The sequence below is a fragment of the Henckelia pumila genome, chromosome 3 (genome assembly GCF_033568475.1).
Source record: "Henckelia pumila isolate YLH828 chromosome 3, ASM3356847v2, whole genome shotgun sequence".
NCBI lineage: Eukaryota > Viridiplantae > Streptophyta > Magnoliopsida > Lamiales > Gesneriaceae > Henckelia > Henckelia pumila.
The window spans coordinates 61,835,803-61,854,294 of record NC_133122.1 but is presented as its reverse complement, the minus strand read 5'-3'; the positions used below and the strand labels follow the sequence as shown (position 1 = coordinate 61,854,294).

The 18,492-nt window shown below is 32.7% G+C and overlaps 2 protein-coding genes and 1 long non-coding RNA gene across 6 annotated transcripts; 2 read left to right on the top strand and 1 right to left on the bottom strand.

Moving 5' to 3' along the window:
• The first annotated feature begins 3,291 nt into the window (after window positions 1-3,291).
• Window positions 3,292-4,898, top strand: LOC140892618 (E3 ubiquitin-protein ligase PUB24-like). Its single transcript, XM_073301561.1, has one exon. The coding sequence runs from the start codon at window positions 3,314-3,316 to the stop codon at window positions 4,556-4,558; it is 1,245 nt and encodes a 414-aa protein (XP_073157662.1). The 5' UTR covers window positions 3,292-3,313; the 3' UTR covers window positions 4,559-4,898.
• Window positions 4,899-6,051: 1,153 nt separating this feature from the next.
• On the bottom strand, window positions 6,052-7,867 carry LOC140892774 (uncharacterized). The gene is made up of 2 exons (XR_012152907.1): window positions 7,475-7,867; window positions 6,052-6,579 (listed from the first exon to the last, which is right to left on the bottom strand). It is a non-coding gene; the product is annotated as an uncharacterized lncRNA (long non-coding RNA).
• Window positions 7,868-9,315: 1,448 nt separating this feature from the next.
• Window positions 9,316-17,150, top strand: LOC140890425 (protein IQ-DOMAIN 5). Of its 4 annotated transcripts, none has more exons than XM_073298192.1 (8): window positions 9,316-9,489; window positions 9,739-9,794; window positions 12,357-12,451; window positions 12,992-13,240; window positions 13,674-13,901; window positions 14,756-14,869; window positions 15,621-16,137; window positions 16,434-17,150. In XM_073298192.1, exons 3-8 carry the CDS (start codon window positions 12,368-12,370, stop codon window positions 16,580-16,582), a joined length of 1,341 nt encoding a protein of 446 aa, XP_073154293.1. In that variant the 5' UTR covers window positions 9,316-9,489; window positions 9,739-9,794; window positions 12,357-12,367; the 3' UTR covers window positions 16,583-17,150. The 4 variants fall into 4 exon arrangements, with proteins under 4 accessions (XP_073154293.1, XP_073154294.1, XP_073154295.1 ...); XM_073298193.1 differs by having other exon boundaries at window positions 9,726-9,794; XM_073298194.1 differs by lacking the exons at window positions 9,316-9,489; window positions 9,739-9,794 and adding an exon at window positions 11,356-11,663 and having other exon boundaries at window positions 16,440-17,150.
• The last annotated feature ends 1,342 nt before the right edge of the window (window positions 17,151-18,492 follow it).

Sequence of the window (18,492 nt, the reverse complement as noted above, 5' to 3'; positions counted from 1 at the left end):
AAATTTGTTTGGGCTGGCCTCATATTCGGGCAACAAAAGGCTCAGAGTCAATAACCGGCCCAAAAGAAAAGACATGGAAACACAAAATAAATAAATCAAACATAATAAACTTTAATTTAAAACAAATGATAATTACGGTTCTCAAATGAAAAGGCCCATCACCCTTAAAACAGAAAAAAAAGGTCACATTTAAAAAACACAAAATTCAACAAATAAATTTGATTACTCAAACACCTAAGAAAGAAACAATTACTGTAACACCTTGAAGTCAAAATTGGACAAGCTTTTGAATTCTAGTCAAATTATAAAGGGGTAGCTAGCTAGGCTTCTTAGCCGCCGTTAGGTGAGTCTTGATAAAGTAAAATAAGGTTCAAATTTAAGGGTCCCTACTCTCCCTAGCTACTATATTCACCCAAGCTACTTCGTTTACTATCTGGTCCAATATACATTTATTTGTTTTATATTTCTTGTCGTTAGACTCGAAAGTATTCCGCCGGATCGACGTATATAGACATGGCAAGTAGTCGTCGAGCTATATCGTGTTGGTTTGGTAGATGTATCGATCGGGCTAGAGGTCCCGTCATCATCTTATTCGCTCTTGAGTACGCATCGATTAGTTCAAAGAAAACAAACAAAGTAAATGTATTATATATATTTTTTCAAAATACTAAAATGTAGCTGGAATGTTATTGATTAATACATGCAAATTTTGATTTAGGGGAATTTTTTGGGGGATAAGAGAACAAATTTTCTAGTAGGAGTGTCTAATTCATGTAATTTATTAAGTTTTGGCTCGGTTGATGTGGAATATTATGCACACTTTAGGAATTCACTTGGACCTAGGAATTGAATGAGTAGCTATTATAACGATTAAATATTGTTTCAAATGTATATAATGTTTCTACATATTTAATTTGTGTAAATATCTATCGGGTTTTGGCGAGTTATTTTAAATGTCTTCCATTAAATCCAATGTAATTTTTTGGTGCTCATTTCGATAGAGAATATCTCCGAACTAGAGCTATTGCAGCTCTATATCTATTATGTGTATCGGTACATACAAGAAATAAATTTAATTAGGAGAAGTCAAATTATCAGTTATCATTAATTGAAATGGTAATATTTACCTAGCTCTTATGACTAACCGATTCTTCCAATGTATCATTTATGGGTCCAATGGAATTCATAGGTATAGGAAGAAGCCCCTCAAATAGAGATTCTTTCTTTCGATCATATTTCGATTGTTAATACGATATATAAGAACCACTACTACAAAGAGTATTACACCCTTGATCGTGAAATATCGATTTCCTGATTATATTTTTGATGATCCCATAAGTTTTTATGCTTTGGATAAGTAACCTACCTATATGGATTTTCTTTTTCTTTTTTCTTTCTTCTTTTTTTTTTTAAACTAACAAGATGATTAATTGGTCCTATTGTTATTGTGTATATTTTGCTCATTAGCATGACGAAAATATAAAAAAGCTTCACAAATTCGAATATATTCCATGTCAACCAAAATCTTAAATATTCTAATTAATCCCTTCATTTTTTGCGTTTGGCCTACAAAAAGTATAATACTAGGGTTCATAATATTTAAATGTTTCCGATTATAGTTTTTCGTAAAACTATCGAAACATCTTTGATTTTAGAAATTTGAATGATGTAAATTAATTTTAAGATAATAAAATTAAAAAATAATTTAATCAATTAAGTTTTGTCATTTTTAAAATATGTAATATCGTTGTTCCTGTTGTAAGCACATGGTGACTTTCGACCCGTTTGAAGAAATAAACACAAGGCACGAGTATTTATCGTGAGCAATTATTCAAAAAATAAATATATAAATTGCTTTGATTGGAACAATAATTTTATTTTATTTTATCATGTCGCTATATGGCCAATCATATTGTACCACGTGTATGTTTGAAATTCAACCTGAAAAGACATTATGTTTTTGTTCGTACGTTGACTGGCGAATAATTCAATTTTGTCACATAAAAAAAGGTGTATATATAATAATATAAAATATATATTTTGAAATCTATAATATATATGCTCAGTGGCAAAAATGACATGGGATATAATATATATTTACTAAAGCATAGTTTTGTACAAAATATAAATAATATTTGCATTTGAAATTATATATCTCTTTCATCAAACAATAAAATAAACCGGTCGAACAAATCAAATAATCGATTTTCAGAAAATTAAATACCCAAAAAAAAAACCTATAAAATTTTTGCATAATAAAATCTTTTGTAAAATTTTAACTATTCCATATATAGAAGGGACAAGTGCTTCTATTTATTGTCAATTCGTTGATTCCTGAAGCTATCGGAATTATTTTGGTCCAATATTGTCTTAAAATGATTTTTTTTTTAAAAAAAAATAAAATTGAATTAACAACTATTTTCTCATATAGTCATACATAAATAATAATTCGAGCAGGAAATATATATAGAGCTCGGAAACATTAAAGCCTAGGTGCAAAATAAAAAATCAAAGCCAATTTAATGAAATTTTTGAAAATTTGCTAAAATATTCAAGTCCACACAATTTAACAATGTTTTGAAATCCGTGGAATAAATGTTTTATCTAGAAAACATGTTCAGCTAGATTTTCATCCCAAAAGGTCTATTTGATCTAATTTATTTATTTTAAAAAATATCTCCCTATATTACCCAATTGATTGCTCATAAGCATGAAATTAAGTATCAGTTTGAGTGTTTGACTAACAATGTCGATGTGATCAGATGATCAGATCAATATTGTAAGCATGATTAAAAATAATTAATAAGCTTATTAAAATGTAAGATTATAATTGTATTAATATTCAATGAATTTAATTTAAATCTACCTTGTAAGAAATAGAATTATTTTTAAAACTTTGTAATTAAAATTTTAAATATATTAGTTAATTCATCCATTTATGTATTTACTATATACATTAAATGCGCAAGGGTACGTAATTAGTGAATTTTCTTTATAGTTCGAACAAATAGATTTTTTTGTATTAAGATTTAGTGACATGGATTCTTATTATATGAATTAAACTAAAGTGGATGTTTCTTTCAATTAATGTTGGCTTCTTCTTATCCTTCTTTTTCTTGTTCAATTCAAAGCCCCAAAATAAATATGCCGATATTTCTTACCACTTGACTTGGAAAATTCCAGTTTATTTCAACTTATTTTAAACATTATATAAAAATATATTTCGACACTTGTGTTGCCTCAAAATCCACATATATATTATATACAAATACAAAATCATTCAAAGTTTTGAACAATTTCCTATATTCTTGAAATGGATGAGCTCGACATACCCCAATACTTCATCTGTCCCATATCCCTCCAAATCATGAAGGATCCCGTCACCACCATCTACGGCATCACCTACGACCGCGAAAGCATCGAGCGATGGCTTCTCACCGCGGCGGACGAAGGCCACTCCGCCGCCGTGTGTCCAGTCACAAAGCAGCTCCTGCCTCTGATGAACTCGGACTTGACTCCTAACCACATGCTCAGAAGGTTGATCCAAGCCTGGTGCATTGCCAATGCTAAAAGTGGGATCGAACGAATCCCGACTCCGAGATCTCCCGTGAACAAATCTGTTGTGTTCAAACTCATCCGCGATTTGAAAAGCGGGAACCCTTTGTTGCATTTGAATGCTATAAAGAAGTTGGATGAGTTTGCCAAAGATAAAGAAAAGAACCAGAAACCCATGGCGGAAGCAGGAGTGCCGAAAGCTATGATTTTTCTGATCTTGAAGAGATTCAGAGAAGGAAAAAGCTTATTTCTTGAAGAAGCTTTGAGGATCCTGCAGCTAACATGGATTCCTACGGAGGAAAACAAGAAGATTGTGGAAGAAAACTTTGACTTGGTACAATCTCTTTTGTGGGTTTTGAGCAGTGATCATGAAGTAGAAAATATTTCCAGGATTCATGCTCTTAAAATGTTGAAAAATGTGACAGAAGTCGCAAAGACCAGCCTCCTGGAAAGATTAAAGCTCGGTTTCTTCACAGAAATGGTGAATATCCTCCACAAGAACAAATCCCCACAAGACAACAAAGCTGTACTTCATGTTCTGATACAAACTTCCCCTTTCGGAAGGAACAGGATGAAAATAGTCGAAGCCGGAGCCATATTCGAAGTTATGGAACTCGAGCTAAACAATCCCGACAAGAAAACCACAGAGCTCATCTTCTGTCTGTTGGCAAACTTATGTACATGTGCGGATGGCCGGCAGCAGTTTTTAAAGCACGCCGGTGGGATAGCGTTGGCTGCCAAACGGCTGCTGAGGATTTCTCCGACAACTGATGATCGAGCACTTTGTATAATGGAGTCGATTGCTCGATTTTCGGCCACTCGGGAGGTGGTTTCGGAGATGTTGAGGGTGAGTGCTGTGTCGAAACTTTGCATGGTTCTTCAAGCAGATTGTGCTGGTTATTTGAAGAATAAAGCAAGGGATATTCTGAGGTTGCATAATTATGCATGGAGCAATTCGCCTTGCATTCAAGTTTATCTTTTAACTTGGTATACCCGCGGATGAAGAACACAAAAAAAATGAAGAAAATTTTAATTTTTTTGTTCTTGAAAGGGTTGATGCTAGCTGATTCCATTCGATACGCAAAAGAATATCATGATGTATTTAATTTATTGGAGATTATCACTCGAATATTCCACTAAAAAACCAAAAAAAAAAAAAAAGTATCACTTAGGTTTGTTTTCAAACGACATATTCGTCCGAATCTCATGTAAAACCCGATTAGCATAGAATCAACCCTTTATGCTTTGTATTCCATTGTAACTTGTTAATATATGCATGTACGTGCGGTTTGTATATATGCATGTATACCGGTTAGTTCGATGTTGCCTTGAACGGCTCATCGATTGACATGTGTTGGTGGGTTAGGTTATTTTAAAAATAAGATAAGATAAAATTGCAATTTTAGTTTTTTATATTTGTAACTTTGCGATTTCGATCCTTTATGTTTTCATATTTCATTTTTAGTCCTACATGTTTCGATTTTTGGTAATTTCAGTCTTTTTTATTCGAAAAATACTAACATGGCAATTGACACGTCATCTCCACATCAGCATTGTATTGGTGTCATATCAGCGCCACATCAGAAAAAAAGACTAAAATTGCCAAAAAAATAAAGATAGCGGACTAAATTTAAAATATGAAAATATAAAGGACCAAAATCGCAAAGTAACAAACATACCGGACTAAAAAAGCAATTTTCCCTCAAAATAATAATAAAAATTGTTTGCTAAACGAAAGGTTATTTTTAAAAATAATAATAATAAAAATCGTTTGCTAAACCATGGTTTAGCCTAAAAAATTCAAAATGCCAAAAATGTTTCGTGCTTCTTCACTTCGTTCACCCTCTACATTCTATCTCTCAAGCCAACAGTAAATTGTAGCTGAAAAACATCAGTTGTCTCTTCATTCATTTTATATCATCTAGATCACATCCTTTTCTTGCTCTCCCTTTCTTTAATCTCTTGAACTGGATCTCAGCTAGTTACGGCTACCTTTCGAACCATTGCAGGGGCAATTGGCTTGCGAACCATTCTGATTCCGGAACTAACCCCACATAAAAAAGTGCTTGTTGGTGGTATTGACATGCCCGTTTTGGTCCCGCTAGCTGTTTTCGTTTCGAACTTATTTGCGACGACATATATTGCTTAGTGGTGTTATTAACATGACGATGTTGTTTTATTGGACATAATTGTATTGATATTTGAATTTCTTATGATATTAAGAAACTTAATAATGTTCCGGATTTATATGAATGTAATTGTAATTGGATATTTGAATTTCTTATGAATACTGAGATGATTTGCTCACACATTTGATCTGTATTCTTTTATTCTATTTGTCGATGATGTATACACTGCCTTTAATATATCTATATGCAGAAATACTGAGTTCGGGGGTGGGATTTTTCTTGGTACTTCATATCTTATGAATCACTCAGGTTGGTGGCCGAGGCTGTTCTATATATTATGTATATGGACAGGTTCGAGTCCTCCATATCTTCCAAGCATTTTATAAAACAATAAATATAAAAATATGCGTCTAACACCACCGTGAAGAAGTTTAAAAAAGAGTAATGCTCTACATAGAATATACTTGCCAACCATACATATATCACGTAGTACCAAAGTAAACAAAGTACATATACCAAAGTGAACAAAATACATAATACATGGTTCAACTCTGGAATGTTAGCCTATGAGAGAAAATACATAGACAACCAAAATATCACCTTACTAACGAGAACTATAATCACTACAAACAGGGAACAAATCAACCCGCATAAGACCCCAAAACAACAACAGACTCGTTCACGTCTATATGGTGTCTTCTTTGCAGCTACACTGGGTAACACATGCCTTGAGTATGACATGCCACGGTCATTGTCAACAAATCGATTGGTAGGATATACTTGAAGTTGCCTTGGAGGATGTTGAAACGGGCTTGAGGATGGTTCCCGGCTGTCCGTAATATCATTAACCCAATCGCGCATACACATTGTGGTGGTGTCTTCAATTCTATTAAACCTAACGAAGCAAACAATTATAATTGTGATTAAAGACAAGGGGGAATGAAATTATTTAACTTATATATGCGGTAACTGAATTGTTTGAAGGATACTTGAGGCCAGGTATTATAATTCAATATATTTGACAATGAAGAACACCATGGACTCCTAAATATAAACAAACAAATCACACAAGCATAGCATGTAAACACATTTACTGGATATTAATGAAATGTATCATGGTTCCTGCTTTCCCTCAAACTTTATTTACAAAATCATTACACCAAGCAAACTAAGATGGAATGATCAATAGAAAATGGTCAATACATAAAACGACTTCACATCAGTAGAAATGAATACTAGAATCTAACCAATACCCAACCCATAAATTAAAAAATATGGACAAATAAATTACACAATCATAGCACATAGCAGCACAAGCCACAAAGAAACTTGAAATATTTTTGTCAATTCACAAGGAAAATGCACGAAACTCTAGCATAAAGCAGCACAAGATTTCGATCCAAGAAATACATTCATCACCAGGTTGTTACAGAACCCTACAAAATATTATATCAAAAAAATCCTACAAAACACTATTTTCCACGGCAAAGTCACGCAAAAAGAAGAAAAAGATTATTACATCACAAATTCATCCGGGAAAAACGATAATTAAAAAAAATCCAACATTTTCCTCCAAAATTAAAGCTCCAGACCGGACATTAAAGAAAAAGGAACAATCTCGAATATTTTCTCAAGCACCTCCGCCTATTGAACCGAGTTTACCCATCAATATTAATCGCTAACCCATTAACAAAAACACGATATTTAACTCGTCTTCGCAACCAGTAACCAGTCAAGATTCACATAAAAGACCTATGATTGTTAAAAACATAAACTTTACAAATTCAAACCTTCACGTTGGCAGATTTATGAGCGGAAACCGTAGGTTGTGGTGTAGATCTTGACGGTGGCAGAGATATGGCCAGCAACATGGGATCACCGGTGGTGAAGAGTAATTTTGACGGATAAAATGAAGAGATATGGTTTGACAACTTGTTTTTAGATCTGCTTTTTCTTAACTATGGTTGAGTTTGAGAGAGAGAGAGAGAGGGAGGGGGAGTTAAGGAAATGTGAATACAGGAAATTTGATTTATTTCCTTCCACTTGTCAGCGGATTAATGGTTCAAGACACTGCCTTTAAAGGCAGCATCGAACGAGCCGGAGTCCCCCTTGAGAGTATTAAAAATGTGAACTTGTCTCGACATTTAGCTATCTCCTCCTTCCAAATTCCAAATCCACGCAAAAGAATGTTTTTTTAATCAGTAAAATCTGATTTATTAATCAAAAATTATTTACATGTACATAAAATTTCAAAGGGACATAAAAAAGAAGCACAAGGGTATATATATATATATATATATATATATATATTATGCAAGTAAGAATCCGTGATGTGTTATCCGTCCGAGCATCATAGAAACACATGAATATATCTTAATTAATTTGAAGTACCAAAAGATCTAAATTTTTTCTTCAAAAAGGAATAGTAAGGATCGTGATTTAGCTTCTTAATTCTAAAATCGCTCATGATGCATGATTCTTGACTCTCAAAGTTTGAAATTGTAGCGTGTTTCTTGAATTTCTTCATGTTCGAATTTGCATTTACAGACCAGCTCTTCACTTCAATTTTTATATTTTTATTTGCAGATCCACTTCTCGGCCTTTCTTCGACAAATGAAGATTTTGATTAAAACACTGAAGATCAATCTTCTTGCGATCAAAACAAATCAAAACATATAGATCACTGCGAACCAGTGATCCATATCTGACAAAAAAATCAGGGAAACTAAAGAGAAAAACAAAGATCGAGCAAGAAAAAAAGGGATTTTCGACCCAATCATGATTGGGACCAATAAATCGAAAAAAAAAAATCTTTCCCTTTGCCATCTTAACCCAGAAAAAATATCCTCCTGCGATAAACTGCAAAAACACATAAAAACTCTCTTCCCGACCACGAATTACTCCTCTTGTCTCTGTTCAACCGAGCCACTCTTCACTTCCATTACAAAGCAAGGCGAAAGCACTGGATCGACGAATAATTCAGCCTTGCTCTGTAATGGAAGAGAAGATCGATTCGATGAAAACAAAGGGAAAGCAAGAAAAACAATGGAGACGGCGCCAAATTTATATTTTTCTTAATTGGGCTAGGTTCAGGTAACCTAGCCGACTGGGCCAGAACCCAGCAAGGGAAAGAAAGCCCACAAAGGATTGGGGACATGCTGTCAATTAATGAAAATCAATCCACAATGACATAAGCGAGTTGATAAGATTTGATATTACATAAAAAAAAATTTCTCAATGTTGTGGGTTCGTTGAACATATTCTTTGTTGAAATATTGTGGAGCATGTTGCTCTCTCCCTCAGGTTTCTGCCGCACGTGTTCAACCTTTTTAAATTAATGAAAATCTAATCACCTAGAAATGAAATAAAATCGCTTTCTTTAATCGGTAGATTCTGTTTTGTTTTTAATGATAATATAATTTAAAGTTTTTGAATCAGTAATTTTTACTAATTAATTGAGAATCAGAATTTAAATACTTAGGATTAAACAAATTTTGTTTGACCCACTGGTAAGTGTATCTGCAAACGTGCAAACCTGATGAGGTCAAATGGTTGACTTATCACTTAATAGAATCTGTTTGTTAGAAAGAAAGAGCCTACGTCAATAGTTTAATTCGTGGAGGCAATAAAATTCCGCGACACCCTTTCTTCTTCATTCACCCCTTTGTTTCCTCATCCACTTTGCAAATCATTTTTCATAAATTTGAATCTGTTACTTGTGATTCCATCGGTTGACTTTTTTTTAAAAAAAATTTAATTTTGTTCGTTGCTTCGATTTTTTTTTTCCCCGATGGCTTGAAACGAGGTATGTTTTTTCCGTTTGTTCTTTAGGCTTTATTTGATTTCGATTCTTTGTTTTGCATTTCATTTCGTTCGATGTTGTTTATTTATGCTGTCAAGTATTTCACAAAATTTTGTAATTTAGGTGACATCTTTTTGTTGATGTTGTTTGTTTATTTTTATAACAGTTTACATTTTTTTTGCTTATTTATTTTTGTGTTTTTATTGTTGCTTAAAACATTTTAAATTGCTGATTTGAAGCGATGGATCTTAGGTGTAAAATTGATGAGATGCCGTATGGGAGATAAATAAGTCACTGCAGAGATTGAGGTAACTTTTCAACAATCCTCTTATTTTATTTTAGATAATAAATATGTTTCGTGATCATAGGCAGCGGTGCAAGTTTTGCATTTAAATTTCTCGACAAAATATAGATTGTTCCCAGTAGTTACAGTTTGAAAGTGTATAAAATTTATTAGAATGGTGACCTTAACACTTAATATAGTTACAAAAATTGCAAAATAGAAAGGAATGATAAATACTAGCACAAATAATGATTTATGTTGTACTTGGAGTATTTATCATTTATAATATAATATGGTTAAATGTTAGTCATTGAATCATCCATACATATGTCAACTTCCATAAAATGTAAAATATTCATATTATTTAACTCTATTAAAATAAATAGAGAAATACTATCGGTATATCATAGTATCCGATTAATTTGGAATTGTATGCTAGTTCAATCCACAATGAATTATACCCAATTATATGACAATTGACAATATTGAATCAAAAGCAAGTTGCTTGAAAATAAACTCAAAACCATTTTAAGCAAATCCGGTTGAATCCGAACCCAAAAACCATAACTGGTAAAATCATGTATTTGATTTATTATAATGATAATTTCATTTTTTTTTTCTAAAAACATTTGAGTCATTAATTCTTTGTTAATTGTAGTTTAGTTTAGACCTCGAAATAAATAAATTATTTTATTTAGTATTGTGTTTGATAAGTAACTTACGTAATGGCTTTGAGGGTGTTTAAGAAAACTTAAAAACTCTTTCAAACATTTTATAAGTTATTTTAAAGCTTTTAACATCTCAAATTGTATTTGATAAATTTTTTTAAAAAACTGTTATAAATGTCAAAATAAATTATTTTTAAACTTTTTGGATTCCCAAACTTTTTTTTAATATCTTATTTGAATCTATTTTAAGACCAAATTATCTTTATATGTTATAATATTTCAAATATACCCTCAACAATATATAAATTGGTTATTGGTTAATCTCCAATTAATAGTATTATCAGAATAATATTTATTATTAATATTATTTTAATATAAATTTATTGCAACTAATATAATTATGATTAAGACTAATATTTTTATTTAAATAACAATAGTTATTAATGGTCGTAAGTAAATACATATTATTGAAATCATTGTTATATTATAAATTTTGTTACTAAATAATAAATAAATATTAATTATTATATTGATTATAAAAGTAATTATATAAATAATTACTATTATTGATATTACTGGATTATTACTGTTATCGTAATTATTATTATAATGTTATTATTACAATACAGTTTTTATTATTATAATATCTAATTATTAATTATAATAATAATTATTATAATTATATGAATAAAAATTACTATTATATCAGTCAAACGATAAAACTAGTTTAAATAAATGTTATTAACGAAAAAGAGAGAAATATTTCTTAAAAGATCTTTAAAAAATTGCTAAAATATATCATAAATTCACCCAATTTCCCAAAGGATGCAGTAGCTGAATTTTTTTATTGTTTAATTATATTATAATAAAATAACATAAAATCTGTAAGGCATCCAACCAAGGGAATCAAAATTGTGAAGCCCGGCCCAAATTCTCTGGCAATGATTGACAAAAAAGGGTGCACAGTACACTCTCTGTAGCTGTTTCCCCCTGCCTTCCACCGTTGCCGGAGCCCGATAATTCCACCGTTTCCGTGACTTGATTTCAGATCCGTCCAATTCTCCTTGATATTCATACTTTTTAATCGCGAGATGATACGAATCAGACTTGTAGACGTGTGGATTATAGATTTTTCTTTCTGGTGAATGTATTAGAGATTTCGAAATGGTAGATTTTGAAATTCCCAGAATTTGATGCTGTCAGTTGTATTCGACTATAATTCAAAGGTTAGCTTGTACCTAGTGGAAAATGCAGTTGTTTTTGTGTTTGCAAATTGGAGTGCCATTATCGTTTTTATTTCCTACATTGCGACAATTTAGGCTGATGGTAGAAAAACGTCGAATTAGAAGATGATGTGTCGCTTTTTTTTTTTTGTTCTGGAATGGAATTTATATTTGGTATTTGATTTTGCTAGGGTTTGGATATAATGATATACATACACCGTTGGTCAGCTCTTATCCTTCTTGTTTGTCTTTTAATCTTCACGAAGGTTGCTTTTCCCACATCCTTTTTGTCTCGTTTCTGTATGTGCAAGCTGATTAACCTTACTATCATATTTATTTGAGCAGATATCTCTTTTTAAGGGGGCTGTTTTATGCTTCTGCTTTCTATGGTGACTAATGTGAAGATAACCTGTTAGTAAATGGAAAGATATTAATGATTATATGGGAATCTTTCTACTTCCTTCTGTGGCTAATTGTATTTGTTTAGTTATTTTATAGCTCGTAATTCTCTGGCCTGGAATGTCAGGTTTTGTTGGTAACTAAGTAAGCAATGAGCGCAAACTTACCTTTACTTGTTTGTTGAATGCATTGCCTGTCCATGTTGATTTTTTTAAAATAAAAAAACAACCTTTTCTAGTGCAAAGAACACCGGATGGTAACTCTAATCTATACTCGATATTTGTATTTGTGTGGCAGGTGTGACTGAAATGGGTGTCTCAAAAAAATGGGTTAAGGCTTTACTAGGCTTAAGGAGATCCGATAAATCGCCAGCTTCAGAGAAGGATGACAGTGTAGGTGGCATTTCCTTGTATATATACTTGTTGACCTCTTATTCCTCTCCTTTCTCATGCTCTTTTGTAGGGAATTCGTAAATGTTTATTCCAGGTATCTATAGAGCATGGTGGGAGTAGTATCAATTTAGTAGTTTGACTTAATTGATGTTGCATTTTCTCCTTTCATCGTTCTCATTTTCTTAGACATTCCAAAACTACCTGCTCTCCAGCACAAAATCCACTAAATCATTTCTGTTTCCACTTTTTCACTCTTTTGGTGGCTTACACCAATCATTGTTCGGAATGTCCATTTAGTGCTACACTTCTATTTAGATGTATACTCTTAATATTTGGTGGTGGTTACTGGTGCAAACTGCCATACTTTCTTGAAGACTTGTGGATATCTGATTATTACATGACCTGTAATCAGTGGAATTTGTCAATCTGAGCTCTTAGAACTCCTTTGATTGTTCACGTGATGGATACCTCTCTATCTTGTTCCAAATATTATTTGATGGAATAAGCATTAAAAAGGTTGTCTCTAATTTTTAAACACAGAAATCAGGGAGCACGGGCAGGATTTCGCACCGAAGAAAGCAGTCGGTTGAGATTGATAACAATATACATGTAGATGAGTTGGACCAAACTATTGCTGTGGATGTTGAAGGAGCCAACCTCCAATCAATTTCTGATTCAACCAGCTCTGCGTCTAATTCCCTTCAGGTTCAACATGCAGCTCAACTTCGACAGAATGAGAGAGAAGAATGGGCAGCTATTTGCATCCAAACATCCTTTAGAGGGTTCCTGGTATTAAATTGATTCATGCACTAGATTTCATGGACTATGGATACTTCCTGAAATTGCAAACTTTTGTTGTTTTCAAACGCAAGGGTTGTCGCCACTATTAATCTTCAATCATATTTCAATATTATTATAAGTTTAGAATGCTTCATACTTTTGTTAAATTTTCACAAAAAATAGCTGTGCTTTATATTTGTATAATTTGTTTAAATAAAAAATTTCTGTACAGTGGTGCCTTTCAAGTTTAAAAAGTTAAATTATATTTAATGGTGCCTTCAATGTTCAATATATTTTTTGTTGTGAATTGTGATAGCATATTATAGATGATTATCATATGCATATCCACTCATTCCATGTTAGTTTTCTGTAGGGGGACATTATAGGAAGGGTTCTTGCTCGTTATTCATGTATTTTATTGTATGAATGCTTTTTTTATCAGGCTAAACGAGCTTTACGTGCTTTAAAAGGATTGGTGAGACTTCAAGCTCTTGTCAGGGGTCATGCTGTCAGAAAGCAAGCTGCTATCACACTCCGTTGTATGCAAGCTTTAGTAAGAGTTCAGGCTCGTGTTCGTGCAAGGCGTGTCCGAATGGCATTAGAGAGTCAGTCTGCACAACAGAAACTACAACAACAACTCGAACATGATGCCCGTGTCAAGGAAATTGAAGTAAGCAACCTATGGAAATGAAATATTTATGTGAAACAATGATATCACTACATTTGATTATTGTTATGTCATGGGTGTTCCAAAAGTCAAGTGTATATGAACAGGGAATGACCTAGGGCTGAGTTTTTAGTTGGCCAAATTCCTATTACTAGTGAAATATTTTAGGCTATATTAATAACTAATGATTTTCAATATTTGGGTGCTAATTCCGAACTTGATAAGTTGATCATTCATGCATTACATTTTCGTATGCATTTAATGCATAGTGAGGAGCTTGAAAGAATGTGAGCACATAGTTCTAATCTTCTTCAATTCTGTAATGTAAGATATAGGTACAAAAAAAATTCATTCGAGTACCATGAAATATATCGGGTTCTCTTCAACAGTCAAAGACAAACTTTTTCGGAGTGGTGCAAGTTTTCTTTCGTATCATCATGCTTGTCTATGATCAAATCCACTCAGAAATCCGTTCTTGTATTGTATGGCGATATGTGAGAGCCCATGAAAGTTTCACACAACCATTAATCTAGCTTTATATATTTGTTGTCAAGCACTATCCATTCATAAATTTGGATTATCCCGGTGCTTACTCCATTTGCTGAGATAAGACATACACATTCTTCTGGTGAAATTAATTTTGTACCTAGGAGAAAGCAACAAGTTGTTGCTGACATATTGTTACTAGAACCATTATCGTTCTATTTTGGTCGTGGTCTTACTCGTTTTTTAGTATGGCTGATATATTACTTGATTTGATGCAATCAAGTGATGCGAGCATCGGTACTAGTGTTATTATATTCGCTCTTGTCCGGTGCTGTGCACTGCCTCTGATATCATGACAATGGTTAACCCAGGACGGATGGTGTGACGGGGCTGGATCTGTTCAAGAAATTCAGGCCAAATTGTTGAAAAGGAAGGAGGCAGCTGCTAAGCGTGAAAGAGCGATGGCATATGCTTTAGCTAATCAGGTATGTGCTGTAATATCTCTAGTCGTATCATGATTTGGCCTTTCTTTTACTTGCCTTAAGTGTACTGCTTTTTGCAGCTGATGGTAAATAAAATATTCAACTTAGAGTCTTGCTTCTTCATGTGTATCAAATGATAGTACTGCTTCATGTCTGTCAATTCCTGTTCATATACAGTTTTGGCCTACAAGTAAAAGATTGACTATTGATGAAGCATAATTAATATGGTATTGTGCTGGTTGCCTCAAAGTGAACCAGTGAGGTTGGACCTAGAATCTAGATCGAGTTTATAGTAGACAAGTGGATGCGATCATATTTGTCTTTTTTAATCTAAATATAGAGCTTCTCATGGTTTGTAAAATTATGTTGTTGCATATGCTTAAAAGAATAAAGAATTTGAAATTGGTGTAAAGATTATTGCATCAAATAACTTCTATATTTCACGGAATTGGTGGGATCTGGTATATTAAACAGCAAGTCAGCAACTCTTTTGTATGTTGGTTTGATGCGACTTCTAGGATTTGGTGGAAAATTAATGGCTAAAAACTGTAAAAGGGATTGATTTGAATAGTTTGTAAACCAAAATATACGAAGATATGGTTGTTAGAAAAGTGAAAGAGGAACTTAACATGGATCTTAAAGACCTTAAGAATTTTGCTTTCTGATATGGCACAACCAGTTTAGGGCAAATAATTATTTTGAGGAAGTATGTGTATCATTCGTCTAAGTTTCTCATATAGAATACCTTATGCAGTGGCAGGCAAGTTCAAGACAGCAAGCAGCATCTGCTGGTTTTGAACCAGATAAAAACAACTGGAGCTGGAATTGGTTGGAAAGATGGATGGCAGTTCGGCCATGGGAGAATCGGTTCTTAAATATTAATATTAAAGATGGAGGGAATAATAGTGACGATGATTCAGCTGATGCAAAAAATGTGCTCACTACTCGGTTAAATTCCTCTAACAAGAAACCCATGTCAGATATGGGAAATGGGAAACCTGGCACTCGTTTAAGCAATAATTCAAATTTCTTGCATGACAAGAAGGCTTCTCATTCTAATGGCTGTAGTTCTTCACCAAACAAGCCAGCTAGCACGCTGCAAAAACAAGTTCTTTTTTCTTCCAGTAAGTCATGTAAGGCAGTTCTTGAGGATGTGGTTGAGGAAGCTTCCTCAAGATCCAATGTTGGTTTGAGGTCACAGAGCAATCCTAAAGAGCGATCTAGCCTCAACAAAAAACAAGGAAACAAGCGACTTTCTTTGCCTGCTGCTGGTCAGTTTCTCTCTCTATGCGTGTGTTTGTGTCTTCTACCTTGGTTTCGGTTATGCTGTTGTCTTTATATGATAATGTTCCTTTCTGGATGAGTGTAGCACTCCTATTGTGGCAAAGCCAACTTCATGATCCTCTTCACAGAGATCTCTCCTCTACTTGTTACCATACTTTTGTTGGAATCCATGTTATATTTATTTCATAAATCTAACCTACACTAAAGTCAACACTAGATTCTTATCATGCCGAACATCCACAATCATATGTTCTTCAAAAAGTTAATTTGAAACTCATACCAGTTGCAGGTAACGTGGCTCGACCGACCAAGCAATTGAGTAAAACTGTTGTTAAAAAGTCTCCTGTTGCCCCCAAGCCTGTGAAGGGCGGAACCAAATCGAGTGCTATTGATGTAAAGCCCTCGAATCATAGTCCTCAGGATGATCATTAGATTCTGAAAAACAGCATGGGCTTTGCGACTTATCTGGCACCAATTATATTCTTCTGTTCATAAACGATGCATGCGCGCAACTAGGTTCTGTCACTAAATGCTTTCCTCATCATTCGTAAATATCTCACCGACTTGCATGAGATGTATGTTTCTTATTGCGGCAACATGAATGACGGGTCCAAAACTAAGATTGTGTTGTGGAAATTATCATAGTCTTGATGGTTTCGTCCTTTATATCCGAATCTTTAATCGAGATTGCCATGACAGTATACGGCAACATGTACGTGTGTTACTTTGTTATGTCGTCTGTGAGTCAAGACCGGAAAACTGTGGTAAGTTGAGGAGTCGCTTGTTGCGACTTAAACTATGTATTTATTGTGTCATTTTTATGTTGTGGAAGTAGTTTTCAGACATGAGATTTGTTGTGGGATTCTCATTCTATGGTGATAATAGTGTTTGCACTCAAAGTCTGTAATTTTGTGTCATTGTATTGAGTACAAATGTAAGGACATTGTGGTCTTGTGTTATTTGTTATCATCATCATTATATTATCTATACAATTTTTTCATTTACCTCCATTGATCTACTTTGGATCTTCAATATTATTTTATATTTCAATGAATATTTTGCTACTGCTATTTCATATTTTTTTTATGGTACCAAATGCAGGTGTGGACGTTTAGTTAGTGAACAATCACATAAAACGTTTTCTAATTTTTACTCATTGATTAGTCAAATTATTGGCCTTAGAAGAATAATTGTTTTTTTTTTTCTTCTCCCGTGTTTAGTTGGATTTTCGCGGAATAAATTGATATCACCGACATATTTGGTATCAATTCTGCCTCAACGAAAATATATATTAATCAAGTATGCGAAAAGAAAACAATTTGGTGAAGTTTAATCAAATTTTGACCAATTAAAAAAAAATTGATAATAATCACGTATTATGTGGATGGTATCTACCACGTCTTGTATTGTGTCATGCGTGTGAAATTATTGTTGATTGGGTGATCTATGTTATTATTATTCGAATGTAGTTAATGTGTTATCATTACACACAAAATATCAATTTATTAATAAATCATGTGCTCGTGCAGATCTTGCTGGAAGCTTTGGCTTCATAAAATACGAACATTCAAACGTGAATAAAAATACATGATTTGTCAATACTATAAAATTACTATAGTTATGTTATTGATCATGCTATGGTGATGTCTCGTATAAAAATACTTAAGTACAATACCATTTTTTTAAATATATAAATGGGGAGGAGAAATCTTACATAACAACCACATTAATGAGAATTGACAAATATAATATGATTTTAGATCATGAAATTTAAATATTTCTTAAATTTAGAAAACATTTTATACAAATCCGATGATGAAAATCCAAATCAAACTAAGTTATAAGATTACTTTTGGTATATTTCAACAATATACAATAACTACAAAATTAATTAATCTTAATATTTACTAAATGTGACGATATATTTTAGCTCATAAAATGTTGCTTTATATTTGAAATGGAAAAATATTTGGTTCTTAGGATCTTACTTTTCAAAAAGGTAAGAGTACTGGAATTGTCATGAAATCTGTGTTGCTGTATTTGGCCTCAACAAATCATCCTCTAATCACATTTTCTGCATGAAACCTATATACTTCCTGCTCCAAACTAAATTAGTTTGTCTTCATTTTTTCTTTCTTATAAAAATAATATTTTCTCTATCCAAATATATCAGATGACTTTCTATTTTTATTTTATTATTTTCCATATCTGTAAAATAACCATATTGATCTCTCTGTGTTTTTCATAAAAAATGATATTTTTCAAGAAAATCTTATGAATAATAAATTTGATATTTTAGTTTTTTTTTCCCGAATTTATATTTTAAAACTAATTAATAATGT